General features: G+C 47.2%; 1 protein-coding gene across 1 annotated transcript; it reads right to left on the bottom strand.

Annotated features, from left to right (window-relative positions):
- Positions 1 to 11,492: 11,492 nt before the first annotated feature.
- FATE1 (fetal and adult testis expressed 1) lies at positions 11,493 to 17,076 on the bottom strand. The gene is made up of 5 exons (XM_011384037.1): positions 16,971 to 17,076; positions 16,251 to 16,378; positions 12,891 to 12,997; positions 12,419 to 12,497; positions 11,493 to 11,624 (listed from the first exon to the last, which is right to left on the bottom strand). Exons 1-5 carry the CDS (start codon positions 17,074 to 17,076, stop codon positions 11,493 to 11,495), a joined length of 552 nt encoding a protein of 183 aa, XP_011382339.1.
- Between the last annotated feature and the right edge of the window lie 3,144 nt (positions 17,077 to 20,220).

Below are 20,220 nucleotides of genomic sequence, written 5' to 3'. Positions count from 1 at the left end.
GAGGTCTGGACACCAACAGGGTTTCCTGGGAGTTAAAGCTCTCAGAGGGGATGAGCTACCCCTGTAGCATGAGAGCATATAAGGAGGCTAAAAGGAGAGTTCTCAGGAGCTGCAAAGGTGACAGATGGCTTGAGGAACTAAGTGGAGGAGACTGAAGACAGGCCCCTGGGAAGGGAGAGTCTCAAGAGCAGAAGAATTTGCAGGGCCATCACCCCACCACAATGTCTGGAAGAACAGGGCTGCCTATAGAGCCTGAGCCTTCCTCTCTCTGAAATGAGAGAGCTGGAGGGGCCCTGCATCCACCAACAGGGGCCTAGCTGGTGATCTTATCCAGAGTAGGCTCAGGAGTAGTGGGAAAATAGGGAATATTTTGCAAGGTTTCAGAGTAAGTAGTAGGAGGTGAGGAACAATAGATAGAGAATGTAGCTCTCTTTCTAGAACCTTGACTGAGAAAGGAGATAGTGTGGGAACTGGAGAGTATGGGCTTAGGAAAAGTTCTCTGTGTTGCAATTGCTGTTATCCTTTTACAGAAAGGAGATAATAAAGCCAGTCCAAAGGTTTCGAGGAGGATTCAATAGATAATGAAAATATCTGTGCTTGTGACCAACTCCAGTTAATGCCGGAACTCATGAAAAAGATGTATATGGTGGGTCCAGGTACCAGAACTGGTGAGAGACTTATCAAGTACATAGGCAGAAGGGCCACTGATGAACAGGCCAGGAGGGAGAGAGGTGATAGACAAACATTTTAGATGGGGTTAAGGGTACAGTGAGAAACAGTTGAAGAAGCTCACACAAAAAATTCCCAGCATTCTCAGAGAAATGAGAGAGGCATCAGGCAGCACTAGATGCAAACTTTGGAGGAAGCCAGAAGGTTTGCAATAGCTGCTGCGAGGAGGCACAGGAGAGACCTGGGGGAAGGACTGGGCTGAGTGAGGAGGACTACAGACCATGGAGTCGACAGAGAAGAGAGGTGGGCAGAGGTCCTAGATAGAAAGTGGAATCCTCAAGAAGGGAGACTTACAAACCAAGAGTAAGTCACGATAATTCTGCAAAAAGCCCAACATCAATTATGGTGTACTTCTGGGCCTCTTTTCTCCTTATCTACAAGTTAAACAACTAGTCCAAGACTTGTATAGAAAAACCAGCCTAGTCCAAGAAGTCTCTTGGATGCTGGCAGAAAGCATTCTGAAGACAATTCTTTCAGGGATATTAAGGCCAGGGACAGAAGAGATAAGTTAGTCATATAGCCAAAAATAGAAGCAGAAGCTACTAACTTCAAGTTTGAGGCCATTCAAGTTCTCACAACTAGCCAGTGCTCTTTTTTTTTTTCATTCATTCATTTAGTCCATACATACTCTCCAGGCACCTGCTGTGTACCAGGTCTGTGCTACATGCTGAGGTTCTGGAGATAATCTGGCAGAGTCTCTGACCTCAGTGTTGCTCCCAGAATGAAAGAGAAAACAGCCAGGAACACAATTCATCCTGAGTCACTTGTTTGTTCACCTCTATTGTATTTCTCAGTGGCATTTAACACAGCTTATCTACTCTCTCCTTCTTAAAATAGATTTCTTCTGGTTATCCTCCTACCTCACTGACCACTTCTTCCAGTATCCTCCGAAGAAGCCTCCTCCTCTTTCCTAACTCTAAAGTTTAGAGTGTCTTGAACTCAGTCTTTGGATGGAATCTTTATCTTTTATGTCTTCATCTTTCCCTCATCTAGTCTGTGACTTCAAACACATCAGTATGCTGATGACTTGCAAATTTATAACACCAACCCAGCCTCTCCCTTGAACTCCAGTTTGCCTCCTTGACATTACCACTAGGATGTTGAATAGGCATCTCAGACTGAATATGTGCAAAATCGATCTTCCCTTCTAAACTTTATCCTCCCATACTCAACAAAGGCAAGGCCATTCTCTCACTTATTCAAGTCAAAGCCTCAGAGTTATCCTTGACTCTTCTCTTTCTTTCATACTCCCACATCTATATATGCAAATCATGTGGACTCTACCTTCAAAACATACCCTGTATCCAATCACTTCTCACTATCTCCACCGTTAACACCTTAGTCCAAGATACCATCTTTTATCAGTGCCTGGCACGTGGTAGATGCTCAATAAGTAAATTTTGAATAAATAGTCAATAGATGATAACCTGCATCTTTCCCAGTCCATTACTTCCTCTCTTTCTACTTCCATTACTCACCTTAGGCCTCCACTATATCAATTAATTGATTTTAAAGGAATATTCAACACTTCTGCTTCTGGACAAGATGGAGCAACAGGAAACAGATATACCCTCCAGAATGAAATAATCCAAGTTAGGCAAAATATATGAAAAGACAATTTTCAAGACATTAGACATTAGGCAAAAATAGGTCATTATCCCTAAGAGACAGGAAACAAATGAGGTGATCTCTACAATTACTCTAGTTTACTCTCTTGTGAGAGTCTCCAGGCCATGGCACAGAGAGGTGGAACCCAAGTGGAGCCTGAAAGATTCCCTAGGTTGAGAGTACAGATAAGAGAATCCAAGGAGACCAAAGCAGTTAGAGTTTGCAGAGCAGAGTACTGAAGAAATGAGAGAAGCACAGAGAAAGAACTCTGGAGATCTGCAGAGAGTCCCTCTCAAGTATTCAGCTGAGCATTTATCGGCATACACCTATGTGGAAGCTATCCATGGCTGGGGAGAGAATCATTCCCCAAAATTAGAGGTTATAGTCCCTAACCCTAACAAAAGACTTAGAATAGTGCCTAATGCTATCAACTAGACTGGAAAATCTTATGGGGTATTGGGTAGTATATCCAGAAATATCTGGCACCTATAATGGGGAATAATTGGTTTTTAGACTGAACACTGTTCTGGTTCCACTGGGGAAAAAAATCTGAAAAGCAAGACTCAAAAGAATCAAACTCTTTCCAAGTAACTAAACTTCATCCCAGAACAAATCTCAAAAATATTTTTGGAAATAAAAAAGTATTTAGCATGCAACAAGAGAAAACTCACAGTGTGTGGCATCCATTCAAAAATTACCTGGCGTGCACATAATTTCTCCTTAATGAAGCAGAAACAATCTATCAATAAGAACTGACAGAAATATAAAATTACCAGACAAGAGTATTAAAACAGTCAATATAACTGTATTCCATATATTCAAAAAGTTAAGTAAGGTTATGGAAAATATGAAAAGACCCAAATCAAACTTCTAAAGATGGAAACAACATATTATGAGATGAAAAGAATACGTTAGATGGAATAACAGCAGATTAGATATTGCACAAGAAGAGATTCGTGAATTTGATGACGACCCAGTAAAACTATCCAAAATGAATCACAGAGAGAAAAGAGAATCCGAAAAAGAAAGAGAAAAGCATCAGCAAACTGTGGTACAACTTCAAGTGGTTTGATACAGATGTAGTTGAAGTTCCGGAAGGAAGGGAGAGAGAAAAGATATTTGAAGAAATAATGGCAAAAAGTTTTCCAAATTTGATACAATTATAAACCCACAGATATAAGAAGTTCAATAACACTCAAGCACAAGGAACATGAAGAGAACTGTACCAAGATACATTGTAATCAAATCATACAAATCCATTGATAACAGGAACATTTTTAAAGTAGCCAGAGAAATAAGACACACTATGTACAATCAAAAAAGTAAGGGTGGCATCAAATATCCACTAATAAGGGTGAGGATGACAGCAGCACCTCTCTGCTGAGCTTCAGGTTTTCCTTCTAGCTTCCAACTGGACATTACTCTCCAGCTGCCCTTGGACAAGCACATTTCACCTTGTCCCAAATCACACTGAATTCATCACCACAGGCATTTGTGACAGACTGAGCCTTCAAGCCTTTAGCTTCTGAAACTCAAACTTCTCCCTGAAGAGCATGTCCATGTTCATTCTCCCTGTGCACAGTAGAATAGCAGGAGGACAGCAGGAGCTGTCAACTTCCCACAGTCCTGGGGTGAAGCCTGAGTCCAGACTATGCTGCTCTTCTTGCCAGCACCCTCATTCACTAGAGTGTGCGCTGCCTGAAAGCAAGCATCAGTGTCTACATTGTTATGCAGGGACTGACACCTAGAAAGCACTCCATACACATTGGTGGAAGGAAGACAGAAGAAAGAGAAGGAGGAAAGGAAGAGGCTATAAAGGTTAGACCTTGGCGCAGTTCTGAGGAATCTCAGGAGGTAGAACTGCTAGTAAGGAGGAACTCCAGTGCGTCTTCCCAGAGGGTTCATGAAACTCTCCAGGTGACCAAGTCTTATAGCTTCTTTTATAGTCCAGGCCATCCTGGCCTCAGATTCAAGTTAATACAAGTCAAAATTTTTCACTGTGATTGGGAAGGAAATTCTTTCAAGACTAACAGCCTAGAGAGGCAGACTCCAAGTCTCAGCCAGAAACTAGTGCCCCAGATATTCAATTCTGACCATTGCATTGGAAAAAGTCCTGGACAGCAGGCAGGGAACGGTGTCAAGGGGAGGGTCCATGGGTGGCAGGGCATAAGGTAGGCAGGGAGAAAATCAGGGAGGTAAGCAGGCGGGCCAACAGCAACAAGAAGAGCCAAGAGGAAGCTAGAACTTGGGAGTGAGAGGCAACTTCTTATTCACTGAGCAGCTACCATGTGCTAAATATTTGACCTAAGTTAACTTATTGAATCCTTACAACAACCTGACAAAGCTGTTACTATTGTTATCCCCATTGTACAGATTCATTAGCAAGCAATATGGCTGCAAAAGTGCACTCAGCCAAATGGCCAGCCTGGAAGGTGAACAGATCCAGGCATTTGGGCAATACCAAGAGGAGAGTTAGGTCAGAACTACACCAGGCTCGGCAGATTCTTGGAGCTGACTTGAGTGTGGAGTTGAAGCTGCAATGACCTTTTGTGCCCCAGGCCTGGGGGTATAGGGGAAAGAGACCCAGCCATGACGGAGAGTTGCAGGAGCTGGGAGTAGGCAGCCCCAAGCTGGAGGTGGAGAGAATGCCTAGCACTGTCTAGGCAAGCAGTGGGTCCTTGATGCTGATCTGTTTTTGGCTATCATCAGCCATCCTGAGGTCAGGCTCCGGGCTAACACTTTCATGAAATAGATGCTTGAGAACTATTTGTTGAGTAAATGAAATCTCTAGTGGGACACAGAGAAGGCAAGGTTTTGCCAATGGTAGGCCTGGGTGGTTGGTCACTACTTTGAGAAAGGTCTGGAGCCTCTAGTGAAGACACCATTACATCAGAAATTTCCCATGGTTGGGCTACTTTTGCCAAGAGAGGCTTTACTTCTTTATAAAAATAGGGCTGGAACAGTGTATCTGACATCAGTAACACTCAGTCCCAAGGGAGGCTCCTCCTAGGACAGGCTGAACTCTAGAGATAGTAGCTCATCCCCTAGCTCCTGCTGTCCTCACTGAGAAGCTGATCCCATGGTCCATATCCCCAGGTGCCCAGGGGCCATCTCTATTTTCTAGGGGTAGTCACTGGGCCCCTGGACTCAACATGTCCCAAATTGACATGACCATCTCACCCCAGCCCCTGTTCCTATCTTCCTAATACTTTATCTTGAGAAACACACATCTGTCCCACATGTGATCAACCTAGAAACCTAAGAGTCATCCTGGATAGCCCCACCCCAGCCATGAATCCTATTGGTGCTTCTGCCGAAATCTCTCTCCAGTACCTTCTTCCCTGTTCATTCTGACTGCTGCTGCCCTAGGCCTGGCCTCAAACCTTGTTACAGCCTTCTGACTCAATCCTTTTCGGCCTTCAGATCCTCAGCACTTCCTCTTTTCTACCTTCCACAGTGCCAGGGTGAGTTCACTAAGTGCACATCTGAGTCTCTCTGTCACTGTTGCTTCTAAAATCTGTGGACTGATACCTTCACTCTAAAAATAAGCTTTATCAAGGCAAGGACTTATCTGTTTTCTTTAGCCATTAGTCCCCAGAGCTTAGCCCAGTGGCAAGCATATATGTGTTTAGAAAGTGAATGAATGAATTCCTTAAACTTACTCTGCACTTTCTCAAATCCACACCTTTCATCTCCACTTTCCCTCATTTTATTTATATCACAGACTTATCATGTCCTGACAGTGATCTACAGTCCCCCATGACATGGTCACATCCATGTGAGCAGAGACCAGGTATGACTTGTTCCTTGCCGGGGCCCAGGACGAAGGATAGATGGAGATATCAACTTCATGATAAACTTTAAATTCTGCACTGGGGTATTCAAACCACTTCCAGATCTCACCAGACCCATCTTTGCAGCTTCATCTCCTGAGGGCCATCTCATGTTGGATCCTGGCGGGATGTAGCCAGGGCTAGTCCTGGCAGTTCTGAGGCAACCATGGTACCTAAGGGCCAACCAGGTACACGCATCTCATCAGCCTTAGCTGAGGCTCAACTTGAAGCACATGTTGCCAGGCCAAGCACTCAGTTTCCCTCCCTCTGGAGATGGAAGCCACCGCCCTGGAAGCCTCCATTTAACAAGTGATGCTAAGGGCTCTGCCTATGCTCTGCCAGCGGCAGGGCCCAGGCACTGACAGGAGGTCTAGGGAATAGGCCATCCAGCATTACTTGCCTCCTATGGCCATAGTCTAATGTGGATGGATTCGATACTTGCTGGTCTGAGCTCAAGCTGAGATGGAGGACAAGCTCAGCTGGAGGGCCAAAATGAGGAGCCTGTCATGCCCCAGGCTTGCTACCTGGTGCTAGAATCTTCCCTTAGTCAGAAACTGCAAAAGCTTTGCTGAAGATACATTTGCCCAAATGGAAAAGGGGCAGGCTCCTAAGGTCTAAGAGACCTGCAGTAGGTGTGAGCATCCCTAGATGGTCTCCTGAGGAGGACAGGGTGCAGCATGAAGGGCTGAAAGCAAAGTTCACAATTCCAGCAGGCTTCCTGGGAGAAGCACACATAATCGCCTCCATCCCCCTTAATCCTCATATGCAGAGAGCCATGGAGTTCTAAGTGGCTCACTCCCCATGCTCTGAGGCTAGAATGCCCAGAAATGCCCCGGACCAGGAAAACAGTGGAGGCGTGCACAGGATCCTCCCTCTCTTCCACCAAACCCTGCCTGGCCAGGTAGCCCCTTGGCCCCTCTGCTCCAAGTCTTCTCCCTGCTGTCCTTTTAGGAGAAAACAATGGCTCATTGCCTTCGGGCAAGCCTAGCATAGCACTCAGTGCCTCCATACTCCTAGAGCTCCCTGGATTTCATTTGGCTGCTTTGACAAGTGACAAAGGTTCCCCACACAGCCAGTTTCTTTCAGCAACTTGGACAGACCAGGCACACGAGGTCCCCTGTCAAGCCCAGCTCTACGATCTGCACATTTTAATGAGCTCCAGCCCAACCCTATGGATGCCACTGGCCTGTGGCCACAGGAAGGTGTCAGCCCTTGGTCAGTGCCTGCCTCAGTCCAATGCCAGCCCCCTTCCTTACCAATCAGACGACTTCAAAGGGGATGTCTCTGGACGCAGTCAGCATCCGTTGGTCTGTCTGCAAAGCCTCTGATCAGGAATGAGCCCTTGGGGACTCATCAGCACCTGAAACCAGCAGAGACCTCCTGATGCTCCTGTTCCCAGTCAAGTAGGGTCTCTGAACCCCCACACAGTTGGGAGCCTCCCAGTCAGAGAGCTTCCCCTGCTTGCCTGAAGCCAGCAGGGGAGGCTGGCAGTGGCCCAAAGGAGCTCATGCCCACAGCTGAGTCAAGCTCAAGGCTCTGGCCCAGAGTGGCACCTGCCCACTGGAGAGGTTGTCCTGCCTGTTGGCTGGACGCTTGACCCTCTCACTGTGGGCTCTGCACACTCCAGACTGTCAGCAGGTGAGAGTTAGATGCTGGGCGGCCCAACTGTGGAGCTGCTTGTCTGCCCAGACCCAGGCACAAGCCCCTCCCAATCTCCCTGAGGAGCTCTCCCTTACGTGGAAGATACATCACTCAGGACTTTCCGTCTGGGGACCCAAAGCTACCAACCAGCTCACCACCCTCACGCACCTGCCTCCAGGCCTTGGTTACAGTCCCAGCCAGCCTACCTGGCCAGAGGGCAAGTTAGAGAAAACTCTGGGAGAAGGAAAAGGTACCTGGGGTGGGGCAGGGTTGAAAGAATATCCTTTCCTTCCCTTCCAAGACTCCCTGAACTTGGCCTCCAAGAGGAACCAAGGTTGAGGAAGGGGCAGTGAGCAAGAGTCCTTGGATGGTGAGTCATTGGCTCCTTTTGCAGAAGCCAGGATTTCAGGCTGCTCTCAGGTACAACAGAGCCCCCTCAGTGCACCCTCACCTCCCCCATTCACATGCTCACCTTCTTCTGCCCACCTTCCTCCTCCAGCTGCTGAGAAACCAACTTGAGACAGAAAAACTGAAATATTGAGTTTCTGCTCCCACCGGGGCAGGTGGGAGGCTGAGGTCAGCCCAGCAGGGTAGCACAACTGAAAGCTTACAGCTTTCCCCAGCTGCACACATGGCTTGGGTGACTGGCCCCTCTCTTAGTGGGCTACATGGGGCAGCTTACATGAGACCCTGTGCACAAAGCCCATGGCGCATACGGGTGCACGTATCTGCAGGTGACAGCAGGAGCTTGCAAGAATGTACACTAGGCCAACCACAGGAGTTAGCTCTGGTGGGGGAGGGGACAGGAGGAGTTCGCCATTGGAGGACAAGGGGCTTTGTTAGCTACACCTGTAATGTTTGTTTTTTTCAGGAGGATATCATCAAGCAGGATTTGTGTAATTCGATAATTTTGAAATGCAACATGCTGGCACATAGTAGGTGAACCAGAGAAAGTAAGTGGTTGGAATTAACCTTTTATACAGAAGGCTTTTCCACAGAGGCCATGCCCTAAAGGTCAGGCTTATAGGACCAAGGCAAAGCTGACCCTCCCTTTAGGAGGCAATCAGGCCAGAATTGCTCTCTGGAGACCCTGGTCAGAAGTCTTCTGGCCAGCCGTGTACTTTTGCTGGGTGCAGGAATGTGGAAGGCAATGGAAGCTAGCCCCGGCCCTCGAGCAGCTCATGATCCAGTGTGCGACTGTCTGTGTACTCCTCTAATACCAAGCCTGGGTGCCCCATGGGAATTTCACAAAGGAACAATACGCAACATGCTGCAGAAGAACCGCCCTCACTCTGAAGTGTAAATGAGCCCTGCTCTCCCCTTGTTCATGAGGAAGTTCCAGGCTTCTTGGGAGAGGGATGGCCTTGTGCTTGGGCAAGGCCAGGGCAGTTTGGCAGGGAAATAGCATCAAGGGGGCAGATGTTTCAGACAGATAATAACCAGAAGGTCAGACAGGGGGTGCCAGTTCCCATAATGGGGCCCCTTACAGAACTCTGCAGAGATGTCCACTGCCTGTGTCCCAGGATGCCATGGAGGCCACCATGGGGCAGCTCTGGCTCCAGTTTCCCTCTGGAGGTCCCTGGAGATGGACCAGTCAGGCAGGACTCAGAACAGCCAAGCTGTCACTACTCAGAGTGGATGGAGGGGAAGTCAGGGTCTAGGCAAGGACTCCACCTGAGCTCCCACAGCCCAGGAGGTATTTCTCCAAGGGGCCACCACACTGTTTGTTTGCAGCTCAGCTAAATTGCTCCCAAGGGTGAACCTTTGTTTCGCAACATATTTTCAACCAGACTTTTTCTGCAAACAGCTCTGTGTCCGCTCACACATACACACACCCATGTCCCAAAGGCAGGCTTTGCCCTGCCCCACAGCAGCCTTGTCTTCCTCTTAGTTTTTCTGTGTGGCTTTGCTGTAGCAGAAGAATGGGGCAGCATTAGGAGGACCATTTGAGGGCAGGCCTCCTACCATCCTTTGCTCCATGCCACTCCACTCTGCTTGGTTTGCCTTGCATGTCATCAAAGGCAGTGGGGGTTTGGGGCTTGTGACAGGAAGCATATGCATGCTGCTCCTCTTAATTAGTTCTGGCACCTTGACTCTGTCCTGAGGCTGCAGACGGTGGGGGCATGGCCTGCAAGGAGGTCCTCCAGCCTTCCTCCTGGCCTTTGGTGATTCCTGGAGCCCCAGAGCTCATTTGGAGGGGGCAGGGAGGCTCCAGGTTCTTTCCAGGCCTCTTTGCTCTCAGAAGTATCGCAGGCCCCAGAAAGTCAAGAGTGAAGGAACCCCCTCATTTTATGGGAGCCACAGAGGACCAGAGAGGAGCAGGGCATGTTTTAGGACTCAATACTCTCCTCTCTCTCTCTCCACTCTCTCTCTCGCTCTCTCACTTGCTCGCTCTCTCTCTGTCTCTCTCTCTCTCTATCTCTCTCTGTCTCTCTCATACACACACACACACACACACACACACACACACGGTCATGTTTATTTTATATCTTGTGACTAACACATACTCTCATCTTTATAGATGAAGAAGTCATGACAAATTTGGAGAATTAAGGATGGTCCGGTGAACTACTGAAGCCAAAGAGAATATTCTGGGTCCCTGCCCTGCAAAAGACATGCATTTATCCTTTGGTCTCACGGAAAACAGCAGCAGCTCTTCTAAAGTTCTGCTACAGCCCAGCACATCTGCCTTGTGGTTGGGCCCTAAGCAAGCAGTGACACTCCTGTCTGCTTAGGTTGAGTCCCACTTCCCTACCCAGCAATCCACCCTGTCTGAAGTGAGCTTCAAAGGGCTGTGGTGGAGTGAGGTTCAAAGCCCTACCATATGGTCTCCCATTCAGCCTTCAGAAATGAATTTTGGCCTTATTGTCAGCATGTCTGTAGGAAGGGCTCAGGAGAACACATCCTAGTTCCAGCCCTGACCTGGTCTTTCTGGATAACCCTGGCGCCATGATCACCTCCTCTGGGACTCAATTTATTCCTGGGTAAATGGAAAGTTTTCTGGTCCTTTCTAGGAGATTTCCTCTGATTGAGTTCCTGCAATGCCCAGCCAGAACAAGTTACTGCAGAAACACTTTCCTGCAGGTTCTTGCTGGCCTGTGCCCAACAGGAAGGACCTTGCAAGCTCTGCTGCTAAGAAGTCCCCTGCTTGGGATGAGGACAATGGGAGAGGGAGGGGAAGGGGGAATTAGGGTTCCACATGAGTCCTTGATGTAAGAAGTTCAGACACCAGATTTGCTGCTATCACTAAACTTTTATTGAGCATTTCTCTGTGCCGAGCCTATGCACTACATGGAAGAAAACAGGAAAACATAGCCAAGCCAAGAGCTTTCCAAATAGAATGGAACAGAAGGGATGAGATGGTCACCATGGAACCCTGATGAGCAGGAAGGAAGCACCTATCACTGACATTACTGGGACCAGACGTAACTCACCTTCCCCCCAAAGGGGCTGCGTCTCAGTCCATTCAGACCTTCCTCTACTTCTCTACTTCCTCTACACTTCCTCTACTTCCCAGCAGATAGTATCTCCCCCAGTAGAGATCCAACCAGAGGTGTAAAATGGCCCTGCCACTGCTAGGGGCTGCTGGGAGACAGAGGAAGGATGGCAAGGGTGGCCCAGGGAGACAAAGAAAGAAAGGAAAGGAGGAGATGGCTCTGGCAGCATGGTGGTACATGAAAATCACTGGCGCATCCACAACCACAAGTTGACCAGGCAGGCCGACAGCAGCATGGTGAAGAACAGAGCTTCCCTTTGGCGAGCGGTGGCACCCTGGTCCTCCAGGGCACACAGACGCCTAGTGATCACACGCAGCTGCAGAGAGATCAAGAGCAAGCTGGTAAGCTAGGCTTTTCTGGAGAAGCCCATGTCCTACCAGTGGGGAAATGTATGAAGTTAGAATAGGAAAATGCTTTGCTGCCCTTTGGGAGGTCAAAATGCCTCTGGGGAAGAAGTAGGCACAGCAGTTGAGACCAGGGCCGGGGGTGGGCCAGGTTGCCTATGTTGACAGGTCCAGCTGTCTTGCCCCTTCTTCGGTATGCATCCTGTTGTCTGGGAAAAAACGGCCCTTCTCAGCTGGGTAGTGGAAGTGTTGAAGGACATTTCACTCCTAGGGCGGGCTGGCTTGGGGGCTGCAGCAGAACCAGAGTGAGGGCCCCAGGATGGGGTGACACTCAGGCCAGAAAAGGCTACCAAGTTAATGGCTGTCCATGCCCACACTCATGCTCATGGCTGCTGTGCTTTCTGCCCAAGAAGACTTGAACTTGGTCTGACATCCACTCTCTCTCAGACCTCTGAGAGCCACTCTTCATAGACTTCTCCATTTTCCTACATTCCCTCTTTGTCCTCCTTTTCTCTTCCCCTATTCCTTTTCCACATCTTAGGACAGAGGCAGGCTTAAGGCTTGGCAGCAAGATGGGATGCTGGAGCCATGGGAACTGATAAGAAGGGGAAAGGAGCCTGACCTCAACTTGGCTGCTACAGGGTAAGGTGACTGGAATGGCTGCACAACCTCAAGCTGATCTCATTGCTGTCGAGACACACCCACCCCAAAACACCATGATTCTGACTCCACCCTCCATGTGGGTCCCTACAGAACAGACAGTCACCTGGCTTCTCATGACCTCCATCTCCAGTTCATTTAGCTCTTCCAGGCCAATCTCAGCAATTATATCTGCCTCTGGGTTGCTGGGAAATAAGAAAAGACAGTGGGTCAGAGCTGCTCGTTGTCCTAAGCCAGGCCTGGCAGGAAACACAGGAAGGGCAAGCAGCTATGGTAAGGGCTTCTCTGGACAGTGACTCTGTCAGCCTCCAGTCCTCTTCCTTGGTAAGTAGATCCTGGGGCCTGAGGGCATGGAGTCAGCTCAGCCCCAGAGTACTCAGAGGTCTAGAATGGACAAGGGGCCAGGATGCTCAGGGGCTGAGACAACAGGTCCCCAATACTCCAAGCATAGCCAGCTGCTCACAAGTCCTTTGTGATCAGTGTGCTTACCAGCCCCTCTACCTTCCCTGTCCCGCCCCCCGGTCTCTGCCCAAAGAGTTCCTCCTTTCCCCTTGCAGGGTTTCTCAGATGCTTCTTACTTCTCATAACGAAACTTGATAGCTTGTAAGTCACGAGGATACTCCTGAGGAGGGACGTCCCCATGGTCTTGTTCTCTCGAAGTTTTAGGCATCGGCAGCTTGGCCCCCTAAGAAAAGGGATGGTCAGTCAAAGTAGCCTGTTCAGACCCAGATGAGTGGCTGCCCCACACTTTGCCCAGAACCAATGGAGCACCCTCCCAGGAGCCGCACGGTGTCTGATCCTCCAGAATCAGGGGCTGGCAGCCTCTGACCACTAGGAGAACCTGGGAACCTCACAAGTTGGCCACCTGCCACCATTCCACCCATACTATGCTCCTCAGTAGCTCCTGGCCATCTAGGCTGTGGCCAAGGAAGAGCAGTGATAGGGCTCCCTGTCCCCTGCTGGCACCATCACATGCAGACATCAGCTAGGTCTGAGCAACCACGGAAGGAGAATGGAAAACCTTGGTTTTACAGTCAAGGAAATTGAGGCCTGGAGAGGTGACTGCATTTCTCAAGGACAAGGGAAGTTTCAGAACTCAGGAAAGAAGCCTGGCTACTGAGAAACCATAGCTTCCTTCTCCTTCTCTGGGTGATCCTTTGAAACAGGTATAACTATCATCTCATCTTAAAAGATGAGAAAACTGAGGCAGAGAGAAGTCAAATAACTTACTCAAGTCATGCAACTGGTAAGCAGCAGAGCAGTAATTTGAACCCAGGACATTTTGTTCCAGAGGTTGTGCTCTTAACCATTACACTGTGATACCTCTCATATCTGACACTACTTCCTCCTAAGACTCCATTAAACTGACAGTGAAGACAGCAAAATGGTATAAATACATAAGATAGGAGATAACGGGAGAGGCAACAGAGAACAAAAGAGCTCAACGATATTGTGGAATTCGGAAAGTGCCAATAATGAAGGCAAGCCAAGCAGGCCTCAGCGTGGCTCAGAAGCACATGGGGAGCTGAGAAGGGACCCTCTCGCCTGGCAGCGTCCAGAGACGACCCGAACTTGGAGGCTGTAGGGAAACTGGGGAGGTCTTGAAGACTGGAGTGAAAAACAGGACCATTAACTAAAGATGTATAAAAGAAACATTGGCCCCTCCCACCCCACATGGCTGGCAGCCAGGCACTTACTGAACTAAATGAATGGGAAAGTTGGGGTGGTTGTGCCGCAAAATAGAAACCTGTTCATTCTGGCATTTAAGGGCGCCCTAACATAACAGCCAGTCTCTCACCCGCATCCTGCTGAAAGGAGAACCTGACATTTCACAGGCCTCACCAAGACTCAGAGTTCCTGGTTAGCTCTTCTATTTGCCTCATTCTCAAAAATAAAAATAGATGGCCAAGTTTTCCCTATCACCTGAGAAAGATCTGCAGCCATCTTCTCTTCTTAGGAACAGCATTCAATGGCAATTTGAATTTGGGACCATTTCTATATAAATGATTTTTACAGAGACTCTACCACCATGTCTCTATTTGTTGTAATAATGCGAACTATCTTTCTCAAAAGGGCACATAGGTACTGGTGTAACTTTTGTGTGTGTGTGAACAGCACTTCACAGTCAAACTATTTTCTCCTCCTTCTCCTCCTCCTCCTCCTCCTCCTCCTTCTTCTTTTTCTTCTTCTTCTTCAGAAACCTCAGAAATAGCATTAAATGGACAGTGGGTGTCAAGAAGACCCCAGGACTATAAAGAGGAATTTAATCAAGAGTGTCTCTTTAGAACAATTTCCACACCATCCCCTTGATTTCCTTAAAGACTGTGATAAGAAGGACAGAAAGTTTTTTTAAAGATTTGAAGGCCAAATAAGGGTGAGTGACTGTTGACTGGGGTTTGTTTGTAATAATAGAGTTTGTTTTAACATGTCAATGATAATAAGACAGGTCTAACTGTTCAAAAACAATTGTCGTGTTGCTTTTTGGTTTTTAATTTTAGAAACTCTCTATTTAGAATTATATACATTGTAAAACATAAGACCTTTGTGTAAATTTGATGGAGATTAGGAAAATCTATGGACTGCAGCAAGTCCCAGCTTCTCTCTGCTAATTATTCCAAAAAGTGTTATTTTTATTTTCACGTACTTTCTAAGGCATGTTATTTTTTCTCCTCAAGTCAGCAGAATAGTATTATTATGTTCTTTGTCTTTTATGTTGTGGTTCTCTCAGAGGCAATATCAATTCTGTTATTTTTTTACTCAAAAATAATGAATAAGTAAATTGAATTGATAAATTAATTTTTGTAATTCTAAATGTCTAAATTTATTTCTAAGGTCAATATAATGACTTTGTTTTTTAAGAGTGTACTCCTCAGGTCCTAACAGGTAACTTTAATTAATCCAGAGGTTATACCACCACCACCACCACCCCCTCAGTCTTAGGGGCATAGGTGGCTTGCTAGAGTCCGACCTGCTGGAGCAGCTTAATTTGGCTTCAGCGTTTGGACACAGGAAGCCAATTCCATATTTCTGGCCTGTTTTCATTCCCAGAAGGTCTCTGACCTGGGAGTTCTTTTTCTCTTTGTTCATTGGGGGTGGAATCATTTCAGCATTTATCTTACTCCATTCCCTGGAACAGTCAGGTCTCCCTCCTCTCCAACCTTGTTGCCTTTCCACAGTAACCCTTGCAACAGTATAACAACCATTGTTCTAAAACTTGCCCTCACCTACACTGAATGTAGTTAACAGAATCCACTAGACTCAAGTGATTGCCTTGCACAGACAGTTCCTTATCTCCAAAAAGGCTGCCTTTTTCCGGATGCTTTGCAACAATATAGGCACTATTTTTTTTTTCTAGAACATTCCTTCACCTACAGTGAATATAGTTTAAAGGACTGGCTATAAAGTGTTCAGATTCAATTGATTGGATTTCCTAACAGCCAGGAAGGAAACATAAGAACCTCACTTGCCTTATTGTTTGTTGTCCCAGCCCTGAGATATATAATTTTTTATTCAAATATATTTATATTTATTTTATATATTTATATGTAGAAATATATATATAATATATAATATATAGATATACAGAGAAATATAGATATATAGATAAATTTAGATATATAGAGAGCAATACATAGACTTATTTATTTTTTAATAAAGGAAAGTACCATTTCACACACACTGGAGTTTTGCACAGTAAAATATATATGTACTCCTTACGTAATATGTGCTTCAGGCATTCTGGACTCCCAAGATTGAACTCCCAACCTACCAAAGAATGGCTCTAACCTCTTGCTAGATGTCCTTGCCTTCGTTTACCTGTTTCCTCCTCTCCACAAGTCAACATCTCATCCTGCTCGACCTACCACCAGGCTAGAGCCACTATAGCCAGTACCGCCAAACCTGCCCAGCCACCACGTGCCAAGAACCCCACAGAGTACCGCTTTCTTGGGCTGGTTGGCACTCGTATTCCAAACTGGTTGGCCTGCAGCAGAGCCAGCAGCCTTTGAATCCAACTTCTGTCGCCGCTGAGAAGCACCCAGGGACCAGGATCCACGCTCCAACATTTCTGGGGAGAAGAACAAAGGCCCCAAGAACATCCATAGAGGCTTTACCAAGGCTTCCTGAGCACAGAACACACCAGAAAGTGGGTGGGTCCCCAAACTTCTTAAAAATTACTCAGCATCCATTCACTGCTGTCTACTGGCTAATCCCAGACCTCAGTTTGTTTATCTTTTCAAAAGTTTAGCAAGTATTTACTGAAAGCCACTCTCTGGGCTAAGTAAATTATTAGAAAGAGTGATAACCAAGAGGCAAGATGGCAGCAATCAAGAAACTGACTGGCTGTGTGTATACAAGGGGAATGAGGAGCAAAGCAGAAAATAATCCATCAGTGCAGATTCAGATTAAGAGACACATGCTTCCAAAATGATAAAAATAGGCAACATGACAGAAGGACATGGCTACTTTTAGAAAAGTCAGAAGAAACATTGAGGCAAAGACCTTAAGAAAAATAGCCCAGCCATGGAAAATCTAGAGAAAAGGCATTCCTGGCAGAAGAAATAGCTAGCAGAAGGGCTATGAGAAAGAACCACAGCTTCTCCAATACATACACGCAAGTGCAGGCACCCAAGGGAAGGGACATTTCAGGGGATCCTCACCTGCTAACCTCAGACGCTCATGATCTTGCCCATGGCTTCCAGGAACCAGCTCTTCGACCATGGACATTTCTATCTCCTCCTTGATGTTAGAGGAGCTTCCTGCCATCGTGACCAGTTGTTCGCTTGTATCTATAGCCAAGGATGCAGAGGGAGCAGGGCAGAGAGGAAAATAAGCGTTTCAAAGTGTAGGAGCTCAAGGAAGATATATCCTGACAAGGGGGTGGAGCCCTACTCCCATTTGGGCTCCAATCTTGGACCAGCACCTTCTGTTCCTGGTGTATCTTGTTGGCTGAGATCATGGCCTTCTCCCCTGCTTCTGCCCTGCTACTCTCCCCTGCTACTCCTCTGCTTCTCCCCTGCTGCATAGGAGAAGAGATAAGGCTCAGAACTTTTGCCTGTGAGTACTGCCCTGGCTCTCAGGTCACCTGATTTGGCTCCCATTGGGGGCAGGTGGAGTCCACCCTTCATCATTTCTAGAAAGAGACAGAGACTGGCACAGGACTCTCGAGTCAGTCAGCGGCCCAAGCAGGGTTAGATTACACACCTGTTGTGGCTTCTGCAAGCCCAGCTCCGGCTAGTAATCCCACCATAGCATCCCCCCAAAGGTGTCCTCTGCAGAGCATATCCTGCCTCCTCCAATCCAGAGTTCCCAGGCAGGAGAAATGACTTTTGGATATCCTGAGTCAACCTGGGCAGGAACCATGAGAACCAAAGGAGGGAAAAGCAAGTTAGAAGGGACCTGCCTGCAGCCACTGGAGCCCCCAGTATCCCCAGGCCCTGCATCTCCAAATGTAAGTCTAAATTCTCCCTCAACTTCCCTACTGATTAGACCACTGTGAGGTTTATATGGCCACTTGGCTAGCCTATGGTCTCCAGTTATTCCACCAAACACTAGTCCGGATATTGCTATGAAGGTATTTTGTAGTTGTGATTAACATCTACAATCAGTGGACTTTAAGTAAAGAAGACTACTAACCCTGGATAATGTGGGTGGGCCTCATCCAATGAATTGAAAGGCCTTAAGAGCAAACACTGAGGTTTTCCAGAGAAGAAATTCTGCTAGAGACTGCAGTATTAACTCCTGCCTGATTTCAGCCTGCTGGCCTGCCCTGCCAGTGTCGTTCTTGCTTAGCCCTTCAATGGCATGGACCAATTCCTTAAAGTAAATCTCTCTATATATACACAGATGCATGTACATATACATCCATCCATCCTATTGGTTCCTTTTCTGTGGGGAACCCTGACTGATACAATCACCAAAGTTTGAATCGGTCAGCACTTGAGAACCCTCAGCTCTTGGAAACAACCACAGAGCCCCTTGGGGAAGAGAAGGCTATTTGTAAAAGGAGTCAAAGACAGCTGGGGCCAGGTGGGAGGAAGAGACAAAAGGGGAGGGAGGAGGAAGGGAGGAAGGAAAGGGGCAGGGAGAGGAAAGGGAGGGGCCAGGACTCGCTTGGAGAGGGTGGAGTGGTCTGGGCTGCCTGTGACCCTCCCTGGCCCCACTTGTCCAGCTCTGGAACCAAGCTCTCCAGAGCAGAGCTGATATAGGCCATGCCTGCATTCCCAAGGGCCCCTAAAACAGCCCTTCCCAGCTCCAGGGGAGCAGCTGCCATGAAATCTGAGCCTTCTAGAGGGCACCTTAGAGGCAGAGAAGTGTGCTCTGTGGGACTCAGGAACTTGAGAAGCAGGATCCATGGGTTTCTGCCAGGCCTGGGTTACCAGATTGGAAAAATAAGAAGATAGAAAGTCAATTGAATCTGAATTTCAAATAAACAACAAATGATTTTTTAGTTTAATTATGATCCATGCAACATTTGGGACATATTTACAGTAAAAATTATTAATGGTTTATCTGATATTCACATTTAACTGGGTATCCTGTATTTTATCTGACAACCCTATGCCCTGCCTATCTTCACCATGGTCTCGGGATTTGACCTTGGGCAAGTCTTTTCTTTCTTTGGGCCCCAGTCTCCCCATTGGACAATGGAATTAACAATCCTCTCCCTATGATGTGGCTAGATTGGGAGAGCACTCAAGTCAGCAGAGCTGAACTGTGTGGACAGACACAAGCAGGACCTTGCACTGGTCAGATCAGGTTACCCTCTGACTGCCAACTAGCCTTGACCAGCAGGGGCTTCCTGGGTATGCAGAGGCACTGCCCTCTGGCGGAAAAGAAACCCACCACCTTAGCCACGCAAAGTGGGTGGGGAGATCTCCTTCCTGGTCTCTGGGCCCCTAATGCCACCCAGAAACCCTAGCATTTCACCTTGGGCACCAAGGATGGCTGCTGGGAGGTGGGAGACAGAATTTGCTATGTGACTTTGAACTTGTCTCTTAGTATGTCTCTCCACCATGTTAACCTTTTCCTTCCATTATAATTTCCTTCTGAAATTGCCCCAAATTCTCATTCCAAACACTCCTAAAAGCTCCCACTATCTGGTATGCCAGCCTGAGGGGACGAAAGAGCTATAACACCCTGGGTACAGACAGATCTTCCAAGCCTTATGCAGGCCAGAATGGTGGCCTGTGGCCAAGTGTGAGTGATGGGCTGCAGGGATCTGGACACCAGTGGAAGGCTCCCAGAAGAAAGGGCCAGGGGACGGGAAGCTCTTCCCACCCTGGAGGTTAGACAAATGCCTCTGAGAGGGGAAGGGAGGGGTGCAGAGAACATCTGGCTTAGATGTGTGTGTATATGCTAACAGTGTTTTACACAAATGAGATCATACATTTGAGGTATGTGCTCTTCTGCAATTTACTTTTTTAAGAGAATTGTGTGCCTTGGGGATCTCCCATGTCAGAACAAATCTACCTCATGTCTTTTAAACACAGCACAGTATTTTGCTGCACAGATGCACCTCTCTTTATTGACCTGCTTGTGGACATTTTGGATGTCTAGAGCTTTTTACTTTTATAAACAATGTAGCAGTGAGCATTCCTGGCCATGCCTTTTTGTACACATGGGTAAATGTTTTTGTATTGCAGATACCTAGAGATGGAATTGTGGGGTCCTAGAGTACGTGTGTTGACAATTTTGACCAATATTGTCCGATATGAGCAATGTCCCCTCTGAAGTGGCTGCACCAAGTGTGCCTTTACCAAGGGAAAGAAAGTGCTGGTTTCCTCACAGCTTTATCAACGGAAAATACTGTATTATGAAAGTTTTTTTTAAAAGCATCATTATGATGGGTGAAAAATGATATCTATCACATTTTTCTTTAATTTATGTTGTTTTAATTATGAATAAACC

Source organism: Pteropus vampyrus, unplaced genomic scaffold (assembly GCF_000151845.1).
Source record: "Pteropus vampyrus isolate Shadow unplaced genomic scaffold, Pvam_2.0 Scaffold556, whole genome shotgun sequence".
NCBI classification, from domain to species: Eukaryota; Metazoa; Chordata; class Mammalia; order Chiroptera; family Pteropodidae; genus Pteropus; species Pteropus vampyrus.
Note: the sequence above shows the minus strand (reverse complement) of the source record. Positions and strands in the feature narration are given on the sequence as shown.